General features: G+C 42.3%; 1 protein-coding gene across 3 annotated transcripts; it reads left to right on the top strand.

Annotated features, from left to right (window-relative positions):
- The first annotated feature begins 1,589 nt into the window (after window positions 1–1,589).
- ankrd50l (ankyrin repeat domain 50-like) lies at window positions 1,590–20,214 on the top strand. 3 transcript variants are annotated; one of them, XM_015045189.1, is made up of 4 exons: window positions 1,590–1,858; window positions 7,304–8,029; window positions 14,797–15,014; window positions 15,892–20,214. In XM_015045189.1, exons 2-4 carry the CDS (start codon window positions 7,602–7,604, stop codon window positions 19,419–19,421), a joined length of 4,176 nt encoding a protein of 1,391 aa, XP_014900675.1. In that variant the 5' UTR covers window positions 1,590–1,858; window positions 7,304–7,601; the 3' UTR covers window positions 19,422–20,214. The 3 variants fall into 3 exon arrangements, with proteins under 3 accessions (XP_014900675.1, XP_014900674.1, XP_014900676.1); XM_015045188.1 differs by lacking the exon at window positions 1,590–1,858 and adding an exon at window positions 6,632–7,218; XM_015045190.1 differs by lacking the exons at window positions 1,590–1,858; window positions 7,304–8,029 and adding an exon at window positions 11,534–11,640.
- The last annotated feature ends 2,127 nt before the right edge of the window (window positions 20,215–22,341 follow it).

Here is a 22,341-nt window from a genome sequence, read left to right as displayed (position 1 = left end):
ATACTTTAGTTTTCTTTTGGAAATGGTGTTTTTATTTGTATTTAAGGAGATGAATATGTTGCTTCAATAAGTTAACAGATGTCTGTGTATTACCACTAGCATCCACCAGAGGGAACTGTTGCTCTCAGATTGACGACAAACAAAGTTTGTTTTCACATTTAAAGAAGAGCAAATGTCTATTTAGAGGGGTTAATATGTACAGAATTAGCAAAAAAAATGTTTTTACAGTGATTTTCTTCCAGGTTTAAATGATGGGGAGGTGGTACTCAATATTGTACAAGAAACTTGTGAAATTACAATAATAAAACTTCCTAAAACCCAAATCTGAAGGCATATGTGCAGCAGCAGAAATCAGTAAAAGGCTTTTTTGTTTGTTTTTCACTGAACTTCAAGCAGATGAGCTGACTTTGATGCTTGACTTACATTTTCAATTTCCTCTGTGATGTGAATTATCAATGAGTTGAAATAATTCAGAGCATTAGCTTAGATCTGCTCATTACAGATGCATGGACTAACTTCTAAGAAACTGTGGTCGTTTCTCCAACATTTCACATGAACATTGTTAGAAATAAGCCTCGTTAATCTTAGGTCTTTTGTAAAACTCGGAATATTACCTCCAGAAAAATGTAAGATTTCTGAGTTGCCCAAGAAAATATAAAAAATATATTCAGGAAAAATAGGTGGATTGATGTCAAAATTTTGCTATAATACCAATTCCTGAAATGATCGCAGTTATCTTAAATGATTTTAAAAGACGAGAGACCAAAACCCTATTTCCAGTCTTGTTTGATGTCTAATCCGATTTTTTAAATTAAGCATTAGTACTCATGAAATTACTGGTACTTGATAGAGGTAGCAGTTTTGAAATCCACACAGAGTGAAGAAACTACAGAATGATCACCATCAAATAACATGATCCCATGGTAAGTTGCATAAAAAGTGGTTTGATAATGTTTTTTAGACCAATAAAAAGATGGCAGCTGTTTTTCTTGGCTATCAGATCCAATAAAAGAAAAAACAGGTCAACTGCAACCTGGTGACTCATTGGTGCATCTGCCAAAAAAAACCTTTCACTACTTGTATGGTGAACTTTAGATATGGGCTCATAATCTTTCCCTGAATGATGAATGAATTCAACTGCTGGTGACACACCTGCACCCTTCCTGAGAACAACCATGCATACACACACTCATGGGCAATTTAGAGAGGCCAATTAACCTGATAGTCATGTTTTTGGACTGTGGGAGGAAACTGGAGTATCTGGAGAAAACCCACGCATGCACAGGGAGAATATGCAAGCTCCATGCAGAGAGACCGGGGCTGGGAATTGAACCCACAACCTTCTTGCTGCAAGGCAACAGCTCTACCAACTGCGCCACTGTGCAGCCCCATTTTTATTTTTATTTTTTATTTATTTTTTTGTTTGTTTGTTTTTTTTGTTTCCTAATATCATTTGACAATTCACCTAAAATAACGATTTAAAAAAAATTAATAAGTCTGCTTCATAGCAAAGTCTCTTTCTTTCTTTTTCTTCGCTGTTTCCGTATAGTGTTCGCAGACTTTTGCAGTTCAGTTGAACTCAGTCCAACACACAGACTGTCCTTTGTTTCCTACCAAACACCATCAGGAGTGAGAAAGGAAAGGAAGCAGCTAGAGCTCCTAGGAGACCGTCAGCACCAGACGGGAAAAAAACAACAACGTCCATAACAGAGAAGGATTCACCTCTCTGTCGCCTTCACATAAGGTGATGACATAAAAAGCCAGTGGAAGAGGACACATCCGGTGAAGTGCTCTGGGTGTGTTTGTAATGAGAGCCGAGGAGGGAGACGGAGATGGAGAGAGAGAGCGTGTCTGTCAGGTAAGACCGGGTTGGTTTCTAACAAAAAATAATAATAATAATAATAAAAACTCAAATGTGTCATTTTCTGCTGAGAATAAATATGAACGCAATGGGGGAGTCATGTCAAAAACAGATATTTAGTCGTACCTTTCGTGTTTTTGTTTACAATGGCGTCGACCAGCAGCGCGCGAGCCGACAGTTTTACACATTTCCACGGCGGTTGTAGTTTCATCTCTCGTGTGCGTGTCGGTGCGTGAGAGAGAAATAAGTCTGACTGCTGCAGAGGAAGCAGACAGGCGGACAGCCTGCAGCGGCTACCTGTGGATTCCCACACCGGCTGCTGTTCGGGTTGAAGGACAAATGCCAGAAATGCTGCAGGCGAGTAGGTTTAAAAAATAAATAACACTGGGGTAAATAAAACAGAAGAGGAACAAAAACAAGCTAGGTGAATGTAAACGGTCATACACAGACTGCAAATTATAATTTAACTATCCATAAACATGTAGTGGGAATTTTATGATAGTTACAGTAGTAGTTTGCAGCAAAATACGGAATTTCCATAATTTATTGTGGCTTTGCTGTGACGCAAGGCCGGAGTTGTTGCTGGTATGTTTTTTTTTTTAAAGAAAACAAAATAGCTTATTGCTTCAATTTAATAACCCAGCAAAACTGTGAAGCATCGTGTACTAAAAACGCCATTTAACACTTTGTTTGTTTAAAGCAAATGTTTACCATCGAGCTTCAGCTGGGTGTAACTTTAAAACTGGCTGACTTCCTGTCTCACCGTTCACTGATCCTGGTTTGATGTCGGAGCCAGAGGCGGCCTGAGTCACTCTGGGGGCCCAAGATGAAACACTGGATCCCCCACTTCTCTGTTTTTTTGTTACTATTTTCTGCATATCAGTTGTGTCGAGCCTGTTCTTGGCTCACTTGGTGTGACTGGCTCTTCAAGCCAGGTATTTGTTTTTAGCTTTTTTTGAAGTGAGGTTGTGTAAAGTTTACGATAGTTCCATAAACTGTATTAGACAGATGTCATAATGGTGGCATGCAAATATTATTTATTACATTTCTGTGCCTTCACAAGAAGTTAAGTTTGTTGCCACAACTGAGCAAAGTCCACATTATAACTCTACATTGATGAAGCCGACCGACTTTGTAAATTAATGTTGTAACCTGGAAATTGTTTGGCTAACAAAACGGCAACAAAATCAAAAAAGTATTTCTGTAAAAGTAAAATACTTTTTCTTGTCATTATTGTAGCATTATCCCTCCGTATTTATTTTTTATCTTAGCTATTTCACACTGCGATATCTGTTAAAGTCTGGTAGAGATTGCTGGTATGTTTTTTTAAAAAAAAAAGAAAACAAAAGAGCTTATTGCTTCAATTTAATAACCCAGATTATGGTCACAGATTATCACTTAAAAAAACCCAAACTATCGTTTGGAGGTGGAAGCTGGGTGTGTAGTAAGAGATAATGACAAAAAATTTTGATTTGCAACGTGAAAGAAGACAAATGTATTCCGTGTAACGACATTGTAACTCAGATAATTGTTTTATCAAAAGTGCTTAAACTCCTGGCCGTGTTTGACTTTCACACAGGTTGCTTTTAAATACACTTCCTGTTTGACAGGTTGATGTAACACAACCAAATCGCATTCCTTCTTCTAATTGTTGTTTTAAACATCAATTATTGCATTTTTCTCTATGATCAAAGTGACCTGGTTGCAGGTGAGAGTTGATTTTTAAGATAAGATTTCTCCTCTTAAAGTCTGCATTTTAAGAACTGTGTTCAAGCAACCTGAAGTCCCTTCACAGCTAAAGCTAAGCAAAACTGCAGTATCTGTACCTGGGAGAAAACCATTTCTGATTATGTGTTCACCAACATTCCAGTTAATGAATAAGGTCTGAATGCTCATTAGCTGTAACAGGAAACAGCATTTCTTCATTATTACGTGGCTCACGTTAGCACTGTGATCCACTAAACTCTGTCGTTTTGTTCCTTAAAGGTACAGATATGTTGTGTGTGGACCAGTTTGTTGCTCAATCAGAGGGTCAGCTAGAAAACGGCTAAACGTCATTACCTAAAAACATGCTGCCTTTGATTAATTTACATCTTGCAGCTAAGACGTTTTCCTGCAGAGCATTTAAGTGCTATGCTAATGTGTTGATTTTAATGAATCAAAACTTTTCCCGTAAGATTAAATTAGCTGCAACGGTACACAAACCTAATGACGTTCAGAGCAAGCCATTGAGGAAGCAAAGAAAAACAACTTTTCAACTATTTGAGTTTATTTGTAGACAATTAACTGGAACAAGCTAGAATTCGGTACAAGCTAAATGGTCAAAGAGTCGTATCAAAACACAGAGACATCATGTTAGCATTAGCCTAGCACTTCAGCAAATCGGACTGCATCGAAACATCATCTGTAGCAGCAAATGTGAGTTTATTAAAAACTAAAGCTGCAAGGCTGTCCGGCAGGCATTATTGAGTCAAAATAAAAAATAAATAAATAAAAAAAAAACAGCTGATACCTGGAACTTTCTCAAAATGCTAATGTAAATGACACAATACTGATTAAGTGTAGTTTATTTCACTGCATTTTAAAGCTAAACAACATTGACGCTTATAGCGAAAACTTGATTTTTATGTATAGTATGGAACTAGGAGTTGGCGCTGGTAAACGCCTAATTAATTAAGCTCCTAATTAAGTCTCATCAGTATCTGGTACAGAGGAAAAAAACACGACTGTCTCATCCCTGGTCAGATTTCCTCTCCGCTGTTTGCAAAGTAGAAACCAAGTAAAATTCCCAGCTGTTTGTCTTTAAGCTTTTCCGACAAAAACTCTCAAGAAGTTAGACTTTATGGTTCGTGTGGGCGTTTGGTGTTGTTAAGTAATGCTTAATTATACGTCACATGGTCTGTGCTGGTTGCCTAGCGATGCAATTAATTTACACAGAAGTAAATGTCATGTGATTGAGAGACGAGGTTTCTCCAATGCAAAGGTTCAGTTTCCAGGCAGACGGCCAGAGTTCCTGCTTCTTTACCGTCTGCACGTCTCAGCAGCTGTCTGGCAATATCAAAGTAAAGGTAGTTTCATGTTACGAACCGTCGTTGGGCTTAAAAATAACATCTACTGGCTCTAAATAGAGATTTTATATAGATATAGATTTTATTTCTCTTTTTTTTAATGTGCAACCATACAAACAGGTTACATAAGTAATATTAACAGAGGCTTCGCTGTCAGTCACTTCATTTGGTACGCAAACGTTCAAGTCCCAATTGAATGCGAGGCAGAAAATTTGACTATATTTAACTTCCGCATTGACAGCACGTCAGTGAAAACTTTGGCTTGTTTTCATAGCGGCCGCTTGCCAGGTTTACAATGCTTTACCACCAGCAATGACAAGAATGTAGACGTCCTCACAGCCCAGTGCCAGTTTTCCTCAGTACTGTCATCAGCTTCCCTGCTAGCAAAACACATTTCTCTGTTCCTGGGGAAAATTGTCAGGAGGTTTCTGACAGCAGACGTGTTCAACAAATGTGTATCAGCTTCCTCTAACACGATATGCTTGGTTTTAGAAACTGCTATTAACTTTGCAGTTTTCAATCAAATTGACGCGCGCCTGTCATTCTGTGCCTCATATGCACAGCAGTGAGGGGTTTTTTTTTTTTTTTTTTTTGCTCTGTCAAGTGAGAAATCTTGCCTGTAATCTGCCAGATTTATCTCAGTTCTGCTGGTGTTTGATTAGTCGCTGACGTGAAATGAGGTGCGGTGTGCTAATGCTGTTACAGGAACTTTAAACATTCTTTAACTGGATTCCTTAAAGTCTAGTCATTCCGGCTGGATTTTACTGTGCAGTATAATTACAGTAGTATGTAATTTTCAAATTGCAGCATATGTTTCCTTGCAGGTTAAAATATTTTTGCTACAGTCATAGATGCAAGTTGCCAGATAAGTCCGGTGGATGGGGCGCTAGGGAAGTCATTCATCCAGCGGCCTGTTGTGTTTTAGAGTTAAAAAATGTTTAAAGTTGACAGCAAATTTGAAAATATCACTTGATAATTATGTATTATTTAAAGATTAGAAGATTAATACCTGAGCACCAACTATAACGTCTTAAAAAATGCAAACATTTTAAAATGGCTTATAAAAAAGGCAGTGTTCAGCCTGGTGGGGGCTCAAATAAAGCCTGGTGGCCCGCCAGGCTTAGGATACACTGGGGGAAACCCTAAACTGTTTAATTTTTCAATATAATCATCTAAAATTGTAGTTTTAATAGATTTGTAAACTAAGGACTGTATCTCCCAAACTAATTGTTAGCGCACTGTCTCTATACATACTGCTATACAATCGACAGTTTTATTGTAAATGTTAATTTTAACATTTTCTTCACTGTTTGTTTTATAAGAGCATGGGGTAAAAAAAAATCAGTAAATTTGAAACTGTGGTTGAATGCTGTTACTTTGTGCAGTTTAGTGACATAAATCACCCTACGTTTAGTAAGTGGAGTCCTGGAAAATCCTGTTTTAACTGAGAAAGTTTTTCAAGGACTGTCTTTGTGTTTGCGGTGCTATGAATGCTACGCCATGCAGTCACCCGAAAAAGAAACCATAAATAGTTTTGTTTTTTAAATGATGATTTTTATCGTTATCACAATAGTTCCACAAAATATCACGATAAAATTACTGCATTTCACTGTGGGTGTGGTGTGCTCAAGGTGATGCACGTGATTTTCCTCTGCACTCGGCATTTTGCATTTTGGCAAAAAAAAAAAAAAAAAAAAAACATCTCAGGTAAAATCAGCATCTGACCCTAAGAATAATCTCAGCTTTAAAAATATAATTATTATGTTGTACTGTGGCTGTGTGTGCTTATTTATACACCAAATAAATATGTCTCTGCAAACATATTTGTTATCGCAGATAAATTACTCAGATTCACACGAAGCAAGCTCAGCATAAAGACTCAAATTTAAAAAGTTACAACCAGACTAATTTTGATTTCTAGAAAAGCACGACACCTAGTGCAGTGTGTTATTGTCCTGTGGCTGAACCTTGACCCCAGGTGACTCCTCCCTCCTGTCAGCTGAAGGAGAAAACTCGCTCCCACACGAGTCCTCCCTCTTTGCTCGCCGATCTCCTGCGCGTGTCTGAACATGCCGAGACACACCACGAGAGGGTGGAGACAGAAAAAAAAAAGAAAACAAGAAAAACCGGAGAGCATGAGAGACAGAGAGGCAGAGGGAGAGAGAAGGTAGGAGAGTAAGGAGAAAGAGAGAGAAAGTAAAAGCAGACGGTAAGGTTCGATGTCCGGAGACGGGCGATAACTGGAAGGGGAGAGAAAGAAATCTGTAAACGGAAGACGACACAGGCCGGGTGAGATGAAGTGCAACGAAATATGTGAGAAATGTTGTTTCATTGACTCATCCTGGCTTTCTGCTTCTGATTTCTGCCTGAGCAGCTCCTCGATCTGCTAGAGACGCATGGCGAAGACTGGCAACCGCAGCGCTTCAGATCCTGCAGGAGAAACATCAGAATGAATTAAGAGGACGACAAGTTACAACTGAAGCTCACTTAAAAGTATTGCTTTTTTTTGTTTGTTTTATCCTTGCGACTAATCAAGGAACTCACCTGGAACATTACCAGACCACATCAACGGGAACCTTTCCTAAGAGTCAGAGTGAGACCGTTTGAAGCGGCATGGGGTGTGAAGTTGAGAGCACCGACTCGTCTCCTGGACGTCAGAACCCCCGGAGCAAATGAGCGGCTCAATGTACGGATACGGCGCCAGCTTGCTCCGGGGCCGGCGCTTCTACTGCCGGGAATGGGCCCTGGACAAGCTGAGGCGCTGCCTGGACGCCCGCCCCGCGTCCGGCCAGGCGGCGGGGCTCCTGGTGACGGGGGGCCCCGGTGCCGGCAAGACCGCCCTGTGCACTGAGGTGGTGTGGCCCACCTCGGACTCGGGCCTGGCTGCGGGCCTGGCACGGCGCTGCCTGGCGTCCCACTTCTGCCACAGGGAGGACCAGAGGAGCACGGTGCTGTGGAGGTTCGTCCTGGGCCTGGTGGAGCAGCTGAGGGCCTCCCCGCTCCTCCCTGCTGGCTATGAGGAGACCCTGAGGGGTCCGGCCGTGTCTTCTGCCCTGGAGCCCCTCAACTGTCAAAAAGACCCCGAGGACACCTTCAAGAGGTGGGTATTGCTTAGCCGTTAATGAATTAATGATAATTCTTCTGTGTCACTTGAAGGATTCACAGCAAGCAGCACTTTGTGAACCCGAGCCTGCGTGAGATTTTCCATTTGTATCGCCTGTCAAATGAAAGAGACAGGCAAGTCGCTGGAAGGTGCTGCAGCCATCCTGAAACGGGAGCTGCGGCGTGCAGCGGCATGCACGTGGCTCATTTCCAGTCCGATGCAGCATAAATTATGAGTTATCACCTTTATTTTGACGGAGCTGAGCAGGAGAGCTAACATGAGAAACGGCTTATCAGATTCAAGCATAATGTGAAAAGCAACCTGGGGGAAAAACCAAAAACCTGTTCTGCAACTTTTGTTTTTTGCAGTGTAAATCTGTTCAAACGGTCCAATGTTTTTACTAAAAACTTCTTAACACCCCCCCTTTCTTCTCCTTTAAGCTTGTTAACAGTCTTTTTGCGGCTTTGGCGATTTGATCTGGAGCCTATTACTCAGTTGACTACCGCTGTAACCTTAACCCTGTTACGACCGGCTTTATATTTAGGTCACCTGGATTTAATTTGATTTTATGGATGCAGTGAGTAAGAGCTTGTTCCTCTTTTTCCAGGGCAACTTCAGTTCTTGGCATTTGGCAGATATTCAGAACTAGTTAGAGTTTTTAACTTTGCAAAAACTATTAAAACAAAAATCCCCATTTGTACCAAATGGCACGCCTCTTCAAATAAGGACTCAAGACATAAAAGCTCAATATGGCTCTTAATACGCAGTAATGTGATGATTTGTAATCTGTTTACTTCATTCTGCTATCTCAGGTGTTTTATCCCGTTTTATTCCTTGTGTTTTGTGTGTTTTATCTCATAAAACACTTTAGTCAACCTAGTGGTTTTTATTTATCCTAGTGTATGAAGGGCTATCAAAAAAAAGTTTATTATTATTATTATTAAAGTCTGTTTTCTCTTATAGGAGGCTAAAAGTGAGAGTTAAGAGTTTTTCAAGTATAGTTCTTGTCTTGCTAGCAGCAACAAAGCCTCTTAGCATCCTCTTACTACATATCCTGATAAGATTATCCTGGAGGCTAAAGCTAACGGCTAGTCCAAGAGAGGCTAAGAAAACCAAAGTGGACATCTTCAAACATCTGCAGAGGATGAGCAGGATGAACTGCCTTCATGTTAGTATTCATGGGTGTTTATTTACAGAGGACCTGATTGTTACTTGCAAGGAAAACACAGATTGGAGGCCGTGCGTCCCTCAGGATCTTCCTGAATGAAACAAATGCAAAAGAGGAACATATGAAAGGTGTCAAATCATAACTGTCTGATGGAGAAATAAAAGACTTGTCGCTTAAACTTCCATAATTGCAAACATGTGGAGGAAGGTCGTGATTTAACTTTCTGGGCTGCATGCAGAGGGCATAAAAAGTAACTCCCTTTACCCTCCATTGCTAGTGTAAAACATGGTGGAGGCAGCATGATGGGGTGAGGGGATAACACAAATTTACATTTAAACAAACCCTGCATCTTCCTCTTAAAGCACTCATCAAGCAAAAACCTGCAAACAGAACATTGCTTGATGCCGTGTTTGCTGCACGACATGAAAGTAAAATTTTAAAGTGAGAATCAACACACACCCTGTTCTGATTGGTTCATAGGTTCACCCTACAGCTCCAGGGTTTACTTTAGTAAATCACCTCCAGCAAAGGGCTCCATTTCCTCCTTTTTTGTGTGTAACAAACACAACAGCAGCTTCCGCTCGCACTGTAGCTAAAAAGCATCCTTTGTGTTTAGAAAACGAGCTGAATCTCAGTGTTGTAGCTGCCGGTGGCCTCTCTGCATGTAAATGTGAAATCTTTTGACCGCGGGCGAAGCAGGACAGTCGCAGGGGGGAAAAAAACAGCGCCATGGCCATTCTTTCCTCGACTTATATTTATTTCATTCACGGCCCATAATGCGGCCCATTCACGGAGCGCCACAATGGCCCCTCCAGCGTGAATGAATACTACAGTTTTATTTACGACACAACATCCTTCCAGAGAGAGGAGACAGAAGGGGGGGAAAGCAGGAAAAAAGCAGAACAAAGAGGTGAAAAATGCCTCCCCTGCCCCAGTGACCGTCTCGGCACCAGTCAGCGAGGTCACCCTCCTCTGCGGGACTTTTCAGCCCTCTGCCCGGTGTGTTTGTTCTGCACCGAGTCCGAGGCCTTTCAAGCTCCTGCTGGTGTTTGCTCTCCTCTGGTGTGAAGTGCCGAACTGGATTCCACATTCCCTACGGACTGGCTCGCAGCCAGCCGCTGCTTTCCGTTTGGAGCCCACAGAGAGAGAAAAAAACCTGCACTGTTTTTGAGGACAGCCATCAATAAACGGATGAAATGTGTGTGTGTGTGTTTGTGTGAGCAAGGTAGCAAAATGCAACGTACATGCAACATGCGTCTTAAAGCAGCGGGGCGGCTCTCTGAACCCAGCTGGTCGTAAACGCGGCTTGCTGCGGTGCCGCTCCCGCCACGATAAACTGCGCAAACCTCAAGTTCAATGAGTTCGTCTCGGTGTTGAAACAAAATCAGCTCCACCAGACGCAGCAGGATGTCGGCTGTTACTGTCGACCGTTTCAAACCCCCACTTAAAGGCATCAACATATTATTTAAGCCCCATAGACTAACAGGTAGTTCAGTCATTAAACAGCAAAGGATGCTTTTAATGTTTCCTGCCCTTCTGCTTCCTCTGAGCTTTGGAAAAAAAAAAAAAGAATTAGGGCTTTCAAAAAGTAATTGAAAAAATTGTCTAATCTCTGGAGATAGGTTTGGGCTTTGACTGTGCCGTTCTAAGACCCCAAAATGCTTTCATTCTCAATCTGTTGCGTCCAGCACAGTGTCATGTGTTATGCGTTTTTCTATTTACCTAAACATTGTTCATAATTCATAATTACTTCAAAAATTACATATTTCACCTATGACAATTGTCATTTTTTCACCTGCAGAGTATCTCTACTGTATTTAAGTTTATTTTGCATCTCTGTCACTTTTAGATTTGTAAATTCACAAAGAAGCAATGTGATGAATGCTAAAACCTGATATGCAATTCAATCTCTGACCCACTTTGCTTTTCCATTTGAAATTACAGCAGCGCTGATCTCGTAAGAAAAAAAAAACCTCCTTAATTCATGTACTTCAGTTAACAGTTCATGCCTTCCGGGGGAAAAAACCTGAAATGAAAATGGTTCCAGGTGAGCTCAGAAATGTTTAAAATCCATCCGAGAAGTAGGTGGCGTTCAGCAGCAATTTACGAATAACAGTCATTTTCTCATGTTGGTGGTCTCGCCCGCGGTTCCAGCCCAGTCACCCGTTTTGATCTCATCCAAATTATAGCTTAAAAAGAAACAATGGCGAGAGCTCAGGAATGCGGTTTATTAGGGGTCCGAACGCGCATGAAGTGATTTACATCCTGCCTTCGCAAGTGTATTTGTCACCAACTCTGCCCTCTAATTACTGCAGGTGTCACAGTGACACGCGCCCCTTCAACAAGGCCCATTAAATCGCAGCTTCAAAGGTCACCTGCAGATGTACGTCCAGCACCATCTAACCTGAATGAGGTGGAAAAACATTAGCAGCCATAAAAGGTTAATTGTACTTCCTACTTGAGTGTGTGTGTGTGTGTGTGTGCTCAGTCGGGGAGTGCTGCTTTATTCAGATGACTAAAGAGCACGGCGGCTTGATAAGCTCGTCGGAACTTAGATGTGGGTTGACGGGTTTAAAAATCTACTTTTAATTGCAGGATATGGCCAATGATAAAACGTCAGGACTGTTAAATATACACAGATGAGTCAAACGTCAAGACTGCCTGTTGAAATGCCTCCGTCGTCAATCAAAGAAATTAGTCCCACGAGCGCTGATAAGCAACGTTCGATGAGCTGCTTGAAGCCAAACTGTAGCCCTATTTTAGGATGACTGTAGAAATTTTATCTGATCAGCAGTAAATGATGTACCACTAATGTATTTGAAACACATGCCTACCGTGTTACAAAGGATGGTTTTCTTCTAACTTTTTGAGTCCATTAGAGTAAAAAAAAGTCAATTCTGATTTACGTAGAAAAAGGAGAAATTAAATGTTGCCGTTCCATACGTCACCTAAAAATCTTCAAATAGTAGATGGTGCTGTTGGCAGGAGGGATATCCGGTAGCAGTCAGTATTGCAACAAATCTAAAGAGGCCTCTGACTGAAGACTGTCGACATCCTCACAGCTCAGTTTCTGGGCAGCAGAGATAATATTCCTTAGTAACATGTTCTGGACGATACCGCCAGCTGTTAGCAAACGCCGCTAATCCACCTCATTTGCTTTTGCTGCACCTCTTTGAATCTCTGCCTGGCCGTTTCTACGGTTAGAGTTGGAGTTGATCCTCGACCATTACGGTCAGCAGGAGAGACGGTTTGAACTTTGTTCCTGCTCTGCATCCACGAAGCCTTCTCTTCAACTCCTCTTGTTGCCCTGGTTACGCTTCATAATGACTGTCGAAAAGTAAAAAGCAAAGAGCAGAAAGTCCTTCCAGCTGCACGGCATCCAGCAAACCAGAGGGAATAATTGTCAAAACATTCAACGCCTCAACTAAAAAAAAAAATATCAACAAACGTAGGTGGCTACTTCCACTTTTCATATGTTTATGGCTGCATCAGACATTTTGCTGCAGATCTAAAAATAAAGAAACACCTCACATACAGGATTTGGGAATCAAAAATAAACTTGAATTTTTTCAGGCTAACATACATGGCTGTTGCCGGGCAAATAAAAAAAAAATGAGGCCGTCATCTTAGCTGCAGGGAACTTGGTTGTCAAGGTTTTTTTTTTTTTTTACAACTTAAATTAGACAAAGATAACCATACGTTTATTACAGATTTCTTAAAGAGACATGGGAATCTGGTCAAAACTGTGGAATAATCAGTTTTGAGATCCGGACACAAAATTGCGACTGGTGCATCTTTAACCAAGCAACGTTACTGAAAGTTTTTCTTGGAGAAGCAAGTTTGGATCAGATGCCAAAGCCATCAGAAACCTGTTGATCTGTTAAGTGAAAGTCAACAGTGACTCATTCATTTGATGTTGAAATGAACACATCTCAGGGTTAGGCTTGAGGTCATCCTGAGAAACTGAGAAACAAACAAACAAACAAAAAAAAAAAACAATCTGTCAACTGTTAGTTACTTATTCTCTCTTGGGTTGATGACCTCTTACAATAAATACATAAGATCACCTTGATAACCAGTGGACCTTCATGGGCCTTCATAAACACAGACATTAACAATAATCACAGCGCACAGACACAAGCACACACCCTGTATTTGTGGTAAAATAAACGCCTGAGCTTAGCCTCTTTGTGACCTGTCTAAACCGAGCTCGTGTCCTCGCTTCATTACCGATTGTCTCCTCCCAGACTCTGTTCATTTTTCTAACCGGTTACTCACTGGCTTTGAAGCCGTGTTTGCAACAATCGAAAAGAAACACAAGAGATTAATGTATCTGCTTTATTGAAACATAAATGTGGCATTTTTTTTTTTTTTCAAATATAAATCTGTGGGTGAAGGTCTTGAAATAGACATCATCGGCTATTACGCGTCAGGTCGTTAATCCAGTAACTACCGTTTGTCTCTTTCTCCAGAGGAGGAGGAAACACATATCTGGCAGCTCTCTGCTTTGTTGAGACAGCTTGAATATAACATGCCTAATGTATACACATACATGGCAACTATTATTATTTTATCCTAAATAATTACATCTGTTTAGCCTCGGGATCCATCTGATCCATCTGAATGAGCAGTTTTCTCCTCCACACTCCATGTGCACCGAATTCACATAGCAATTTTGCGTGGTGATATTTATAGCCATGCCCGACAAAATCTCCTTTGTTTCTAAAGTGCAAAAAAATGAAGAAAAAAGAAAAAAACTCTCTGTGTCATTTTGAAGTGAGGGAAATGTGCAAATGAACCAAAGCTCCACAACACGGAAAATGATTCCGTTTTATGGATTGAGAAATCCATGCAGAGGAGGAGCCGTTAATGACTGAAGCTGTTCTGTGGGCGCCTGTTTTTAACGTGCCCATGTATTGATCTGCATGTGTGTGAGCGTGCCCAGAGCAGAGGGAGGAAAAAAAACCCCGAAGTTCCACAAACCTGAGTCACCTCTGGCTCCAGGCAGGGTGTGGGTGTTGACTGCGCTCCTTAAAGGCCAATGCTCGTTTGGTTTTTGCCAGGTTTCAGATTGTTTTACAGCTCTGTACGGTGTCCCTGCTGCTTATTATTGCACAGCATAAAGGAGGTTCCTTTATACAAATTGTTGTCTTAGATAAGTGTTCAACATTGTCGGCCGTTGTTGTGGAGCTGTTGTTTTAATGGAAATAACTGCTAACAAGTTATCGAGTTTAGTTTTTCGTTTTCTGTCCGTGGTTTTAAAAGCCTCAGCTATTCTTAGATGCTGTGAAATGTATAAAATAGAAAGCAAAGAAACGTCGGTAAACACTTGCCACCCTTAAATGAAAATCGCCTCAAGTCATGGCAAGGTAGCTGTTCTTATATTGATTTGCGCTGCTTCATATTTTGCTTCTATTTAGAGTTCAAATCTCCAGCGTGCGTGTGTGAGAAAAAAATCGTCCTCACATTTCTTCTGTTCCTTTCACTCTCTCCGCCACCCACAGTTCCTGCTGTTTTTACATAGCTGTTTTAAATCATTCATCTTTTCTTTCTTTCTTTTTTTTGTGTTTCTTGTTCCCATACATTATGTCTTTAGGGCAGTTTTGGAACCGCTGCTGGACCTCCCTCCACCTGCCCAGACCCTGATGATAGTGGTAGATGCTCTGGATGCTCAGTGTGCACCAGGCCAAAGAGTTGGGAAGAGCGGCTCGATTGCACAACTCTTGGCCAACAATCAGCATCTCCTGCCCAGCTGGTTGCTGTTGGTCTGCTCCATCCGCCGCCAAAACAAAGATGTGTGCAAGATGTTCTCGAGTATGTGAATTTCTGTGTTCGTCTCTGTCACTGGACCCTATGTTGGAAAATTGCGAGGCCTGATTAACCCTGCCACCACGTGTAAAGACGTGAGAAAGTTTTTACCCCCACAGGTTTAGGCAGTTTTGCTTTTTATCAAATTTAACAGTTTCTGATCATCTTTAAACACATTTTTAGATGGCCTTTAGGAACATGAGTAAATACAACCAATCTGGCCCATTTGTGAAAAATAATTGCCTTTTAAATTTGTTGTGTTACATGTCAACAATTACAATCAAGCAAAAATTTATGATTATCTGCGTATATGTTTGTATATTTATCATCATTATGAAATTAACCCTTTCATGCATAGTGGTCACTACAGTGGACAGCTATCTAAAAGCCATTTTCTTGTGTTTCTTGTGAATTTTTTATGTTTAAATGTACACAGACCACTGAAGTGGACTCTAGTAAATCATACAATGCACTATAAACTACTGGCCATCCGCTGTAAGTGCAGAAAAATATTTGTTAAATCCAATATGGGAGACGAACAAAAAAGCAACTCAGGAATATCCAGACCCTACTACTACTGTAGACGACTCTTGCAGGTAAAAAAAAAATATTGTGGCATCAAGTAACTTCTAAGACTAATACTAGAGATGTATTTTCAAAATAACTTTGTATTTGGAGAAAAATGCAACTGATCACCTAGAAAAACATTTTTGATCTGTTTTTGTTTTTTTTTTCCAAATTTGTTTTTCCACCTTTTTTAATGCCTTTAGAAAATCAACAAAGAAAAAAAAATCCTGACATAAAGGATTATAATTAATGCATGAAAGGGTTAAGCTCAATAAAGCAATAAGCAAAGTTATAAAGAAAAAATTTCTTTGTTTAGGCTTCCGGAGACTCTGCCTGGATGATCTACGGAAGCCGCCAACGGTCCGTGACGTTCAGCAGTACATCCTCTGTCGTCTGGATGAGGAGGCAGCGCTGCGGCGTCAGCTCACCCCTGACACTGCAGACATGCTCAATCTCCTGCACATAAAGAGTGGGGGCTGCTTCCTCTTTCTCGAGCGAGTGTTGGATGGCGTGGCAGCTGGGCTCGTGGGACTTCGAGAAATTCGAGACATCCCTGGGACTCTCAATGGACTCTACCTTTGGCTCTGCCAGAGACTCTTCCCTCGGGCCCTCTTTGTCTATGTCAGACCTCTCCTCAATGTGCTCTTGGCTGCTCCAAGTCCACTCACAACTCAGCAACTATTTACAGCAGCCTGGACTCAGGACACCACACTCAACGTCCAGGACTTCCAAAACAAGCTTCATACACTGTCTCCCCTCTTGATCGATGGCCCTGAGGGGACCAAGCTACTTTTTCATGCCAGCTTTACAGAGTGGCTGACTGATGTTAAATACTGCACGCAGAAGTACCTCTGTAACCAGACTGAAGGCCATAGCATGCTTGCCATGTCTCTGACTCTACAAGGACCCCATCTAGACCCCGAGGGTGCATGTCAGTTAGCCACACACTTAGTTTGCTCGGGTCACCATAAAGAAAACCCCTCATTATTAGCACTCTGGATGCTGTGGACAGGCCTGCCTCCTCTCACTGCCAGCTGCAATGAAACCCTCTCCACATCCTTTGCTCAACTTCCTCCACTGGTCAGTCAGGAAGTCCCTCAGCTGTTAATGAAAAGCGGACTTCTTTCGCCAGCCCGTATTTCCGACAAGGAGGCCAGTGTCTGCACGCGCTTCCCAGTTGAGCAAGGAGATCCATTAGACACAATGGAGATGGAGGTGTCAGTAAAGAAACTGCTAGATAGTGGGCACTCTGTAAACCAGCTTGAATCTTCTGGACAGACCTTGCTTGCGAAAGCGGCTATTGAGGGTTCTGCAAACGTAGCTAAATTTCTTCTAGCACATGAGTCTGATCCACTCATAAGTGATCATCACGGTCAAACTCCTTTGACTTTGGCTTCCAGACAGGGTCATGTCAAATTTCTGTCTATCTTACTAGAATGGATGAAAAGCCAGAGCACGGAGACTGCAGTGGCAATGATGGAGCACATTGACAATGAAGGCTGGACGGCATTGCGCTCTGCAGCTTGGGGAGGACACTGTGAGGCTGTCCGGTTACTTCTGGATGCAGGGGCAGATGTAAATGGATGCGACAGTGAGGGACGTACTGCCCTCAGAGCAGCTGCATGGGGTGGTCACGAGGAAATTGTCCTCACCCTGCTGGACTATGGTGCACAAATTAATAAAGCTGACAGCAATGGCCGTACACCCCTTATTGCAGCTGCCTACATGGGCCATCCCGAAACCGTCGAAATATTGCTGAACCACAATGCAGAAGTCAACCTAGCTGATGGAGATGGACGTACTGCCCTGTCAGTTGCTGCTCTTTGCGTCCCGACTGCTGCAGCGATCAAAGGTTATGGAGAGGTAGCAAGTCTATTACTTGAACATGGGGCAGATCCAGGCCACAGAGACAACGATGGAATGACGCCACTGCTTCTTGCGGCCTATGAAGGCCACGAAGATGTGGTTGAGCTTTTGTTGGAAGCTGGTGCAGATGTAGATGAATCGGCTGGCCCTGATGGAAGCATTTCTGCCGCAGCTGCTGTCACACCGCTGTTGGCAGCTGCAGCGATGGGTCACATGAACACAGTGTCCAAGCTGCTCTTCTGGGGTGCAGATGTGGATGCCATCGACTGTGAAGGCAGGACGGCGCTGTGCCTGGCAGCAGCAAGGGGCAGCTTGGAAGTAGTCCGTGCCTTACTGGACCGAGGGTTGGATGAGAATCATAAGGATGACCTTGGCTGGACCCCACTGCATGCTGCTGCCTGTGAAGGCCATCGTGCCGTATGTGCTGCTTTGACAGATCAAGGGAGCATGGCACGAATAGGAGAGATGGACATAGAAGGACGCACCCCTCTTATACTGGCAGCCCAAGAAGGCCACCTGAGTGCTGTCAAGCTACTACTTGACAAACGTTCTCTGATTGATCACAGGGCGTATGACGGACACTCTGCATTGAGTGCTGCATTTCTGGAGGGCCATACTGAGGTTGCAGAACTGCTTATGAAGAGAGGGGCTGATACCGATGTGCGCGATGCAGAAGGTCGGCCTCTGCTCTACCTCCTGGTGCTCGAAGGTCATCTTGATATGGCCACTCTTGTCATAGAAAAAGGAGGCGTGCCACTTGAATCCAGAGACTCCGAGGGCCGCACAGCTCTTCATGTGGCTTCCTGGCAGGGCAGTGTGGAGATTGTAGACTTACTTTTAAAACACGGGGCAAACCCCAATGCACAAGACGCTGAAGGGAGACCACCAATGCATTCTGTGGCCTGGACAGGAAATGGAAAAGTAGGACATCGTCTCATGGAAGCAAACAGTGTACATATAGACCTTGCTTGCCATCAAGGGGCAACGGCTCTGAGCATCGCAGCTCAAGAAGGACATGTTAACATTGTGAAAATGCTTCTGGGAAAAGGTGCAAATCCCAATCACATAGATAAATATGGTCGTAGTCCAGCCAAAGTGGCTGGAAAACATGGGCATGTTACAATCGTACGGCTCTTGGAGAGCTATGGAGCTAAGCCATACCTGGGCCTGTTGCCTAATTCTAGTACTGTATCTCCTTCAAAACCAAACAAGATCCTCTCGTCGGGAACGTTGGAGGGTAACGGAGTCGAAGTGACGGCTACTACCTCCTCCTCGTCAGTGTCCTCTCCCGGGTCCACTGGAGAACGATTCCACTCCATGCAAAGCTCCCAGACCTCGTCTACATGCCACTCACTTGCTACAGTGCAGACAGTGCCAGCCGACAGCATCAGTTTTATCCAGCAGATCCAACAGCATTCACTGCCGCGCAGCCGGAGCCGACACTCCACCCTCCCTCCGCCGGGGGGCTCGGGCATGGGAAGTCTCCATGGAAGTAGCCAGAGGCTTACAAAATGCCTCCCCCCGCCTACTGTTTGCACCGTTACGGCTATGGTACACAACTGTGAACCCCCTCAGAAAGGTTTGTCTTCTGGGCTTGAGTACCTTGACAAGAAGAACAAACAAAGCTCAAACTTGATTAAAGCAGAAAGAGCTGCAGGTGGTAGATGGAACTCAGTCATGGCTTCTCTTGGTATAATGCCAAGCAAAGACAGCCCTCTCAGTGCAAAAAACAGAGAGATTCCTTCGTTGGACTACCCATACAGACTACAGAGCCCATCCCAAGTGGAAGCTTGGGATGCCCTGCCCCAGAACATTTTAGCACCTGTTTGTTACAGTTTCTCCCCAACCCCACCTAGCAGTGCCTTGACAGATGATGTTATGGTCACGACAGACCCGCACCTTAATCTCAAACAGGCCATCAAGCTACAGTTTGAGGGCCCCACCAGTGCAGCCTTATATAAAAGAGAGACACCCCTGTGAGCAGGGAGTGAAGAAGGTTACTCAGTCTTTGGTCTTTCTTCATAAACCTTTAGGATTTCTTTTATTCAAGCACGTGATCAACAGTTAGAATGATAGATGAACATATGTTTCTTTTTTATGGTTCAAAGAAGACATCTGAACTCATTGCATTCAGATACAGGTGTATGAGATCTTTTGTCACTTTTTTCACAAAACCTTGAGAAAAATCTAGGTTTTTGATTAAAAAAACGAAACATTTTTTGCATATTCTTTGCCGTTTTTTTGTTGTGGAGTAAGTTCTTTCCCCTCCACCCTGAACTGTCATAACTCAACATTTTCTCAATGGAACAAATTTTTCAATTTTAGTGTAGTTTAATTTATTTTCTCCTTCAGAGCTGAGAACTCTTCCCATCATTTTTCAAATGAAAAATTAACCTTTGTTTTTTCAAAAACAGAAAGGCTTTGGTTTTGATTTTCCTTTGAATCGGCTAATATTTTTTAAAGAACTAAGACTACATCCTTCGCTACTTCTACACATATTACAAAAATAAAACAAAACAAAACAGTGAATTTGTACCTGCTGAAGCCTGCTGCTGTGTGGGCTGCTGATTCAGAAATCCACAGACGACGACCTGACCTGCCCGCAGTTTGTCTGTGAGCAAAGTTAAATCTGAATCAGTAAAATTTGGTGTGAATGTGGGAGGATCGTTGGGAGACTCGCAAAGGATCTTTTGTTTGTTTTGATATTTTTTTAACTCTGTTAATATTAATTACACTCAACAATTAAAATTGCAACCAATGCTTCGAAATCTCACGTGTGCCTGATGTGGTTATTTCTGGCTCGCTTTGTGTGAGCTATAACTGTTCTGCGCTCAAACGAAATGTCAAAGGCATCTTCTGAAGTAAGAGCATCCCGCAGAGATGAAAGTCTGGTAGGGGGCAGATGGCGACCATCCGGGATGGTTTTGATACCAGAGAGGAGGGCTTTACACACCATCACTGGTGGTTTTCACTCATTATTTGAGGAATAGCTGTGACGGTTTGACCGAATTACATTTCTGAACTTCTTTGCTAGCTCTTTGTCGTTTTAGGTTTTGCCTTAATGTATAAAAGTTTGGCTTCATGTATGAATTACCTCAACTGAGTTATTGCAGGTTTGCCGTTAACAACTTTTATTTACAGTCATTATGAGCTCTGACTGCTAATGAAAACTCTAAATTCATTTTCTCTGAAAATGAGAATAACTGATCAGCCCCATGAAACGTACATTTTTTTAAATATAAAAATATTATGATTGACAAATTCATGCAAAAGTTTGCTGTTTATGTCATCGGCTCCCTCCCCAGTGAAAGTAAGCCACTAAGGTCGTTCCTGGCTGGTTATAAAGTCATATATCTAAGCATATCAATAAAAATTAGTTTAACAGAAATTAGTGGCATAAAATAAGCACAAGAGAAATCTGAGTATAGATTGACGTCAGACAATGGCCGCCATAACTCGGAGAGGTGTATCTTTACTTTCGGTGTGATTTTTGCCTCGGGAAACCTGACTGAAAAATTCACGGATACTCATTATCTTAAGGATATAATAAAAGGGAAGGTTAATAACAGCAGCGCAAATAATTTCATTTCAGCCACACAGCACAGCATACACATATTTAAATTTACATATTTAAACTTTGAAGGTCATGCTTTTTTTTTCTTGCCTTTTTAAAGAAATATACATATGTAGAAGTTTGAACAAATCTTGTCCAGGATGTGTGGGGTGTTGAATCAGGAACCGGTCTAGATGAAGAACATGACGCTCTGTGTCTGGGACGCCTATTCTCGAACGAATTCCAAAGAAACACCAAATTCCCAGAGTTTGAGGGGGATTCACATTAATGGCCACAACTGGAATCAGAGTTTTAAAAAGCAGACTCACACAAGCATATCCAGGAAATGGGCTGCGCTGTTTGGGATTCTTTGCGTTAAACCAGAGACGACGTCACTCAGGAACCTGGTCAGTGGAGGGTGTCGCTCAGAAAACTCTTTTCAGAAGAAGCTAAAATTAGCATTTTATCTGAAAGGCAAGGCTCTAAATGACTCCACTGAGTAGAAAGTTCCAGAGATACTGAAAGCTGATTCACTGAGTGAACGCACTGTGCTTAACTGGTCATCAGACTGGCTTGACCTAAATGCCTTGGAGGATGTGTGACCTGTTGACAAGAGGAAGATGAAACACACCAGACCCGACAACTTAGACAAGCTGACGACTCGCTTTAAACCCATCTGGGCTTCCGTAGCATCTCCTCATAGCCGCAGGATCATCATCTTCAGGTTGCTGCGCAACGATACAGTGATTCACGCAAAAGAAGCACCAACAAAGTATAAAGTACATAAACGGCACAGTTTCAGCAGGTTGACATTTATGTTACACATCCGTTTTTATTGGTCTTAAGAAATGATATTATCAGAGAAACTGGAAGCATTAACTGTAGGCCATCATCGTCGTCAAGAATAATCTTTTTAATATTTTGTGCCCCTGTAATTACAGGGTTGGAAGTTGTAGGTACATTGTGGTACAATTGTAAGTACATTGTGAATTAAAACATTTTGAAGTCGCCACATCGATCCTCTTCCAGATGGTTTTTCTCTGGGTCATTGTCATCTATAAGATAATCGACCAACGTGTGATTTGGTCTCATGACTCATGGTGAGCGGTTGTCATGGCTGAAATGGTTTGTTTGACAGAGGATATTTGAGTAATATTCATTTTTCCTCAGCACCTTTTTGTCTTCTCAGAATCTGTTTGCTGTTCTCTTAAAAGGTGCACAGCCGATTCTTGACCTCAGAAAAGGTCTTCTGACTTTGTACCGCGCGCTTGTGAAGTGGTTCGGTGTCGCCTGTTTAAAGGGTCGAGTGTTGCTTGCAGAGATTAACTCAGACACACACCTTGCTAC

The sequence above is a fragment of the Poecilia latipinna genome, unplaced genomic scaffold (assembly GCF_001443285.1).
Source record: "Poecilia latipinna isolate Pla-1442-1.1 unplaced genomic scaffold, P_latipinna-1.0 Scaffold712, whole genome shotgun sequence".
Taxonomy (NCBI): domain Eukaryota; kingdom Metazoa; phylum Chordata; class Actinopteri; order Cyprinodontiformes; family Poeciliidae; genus Poecilia; species Poecilia latipinna.
Note: the sequence above shows the minus strand (reverse complement) of the source record. Positions and strands in the feature narration are given on the sequence as shown.

What these genes read in the sequence shown, in the direction of transcription:
- ankrd50l (XM_015045189.1), top strand. Translation starts at nt 7,602, where the DNA reads ATGAGCGGCTCAATGTACGGATACGGCGCCAGCTTGCTCCGGGGCCGG. An exon ending in CCCGAGGACACCTTCAAGAG is followed by an intron (nt 8,030 to 14,796) that starts GTGGGTATTGCT and finishes TTATGTCTTTAG; the next exon opens with GGCAGTTTTGGAACCGCTGC. An exon ending in TGTGTGCAAGATGTTCTCGA is followed by an intron (nt 15,015 to 15,891) that starts GTATGTGAATTT and finishes TTCTTTGTTTAG; the next exon opens with GCTTCCGGAGACTCTGCCTG.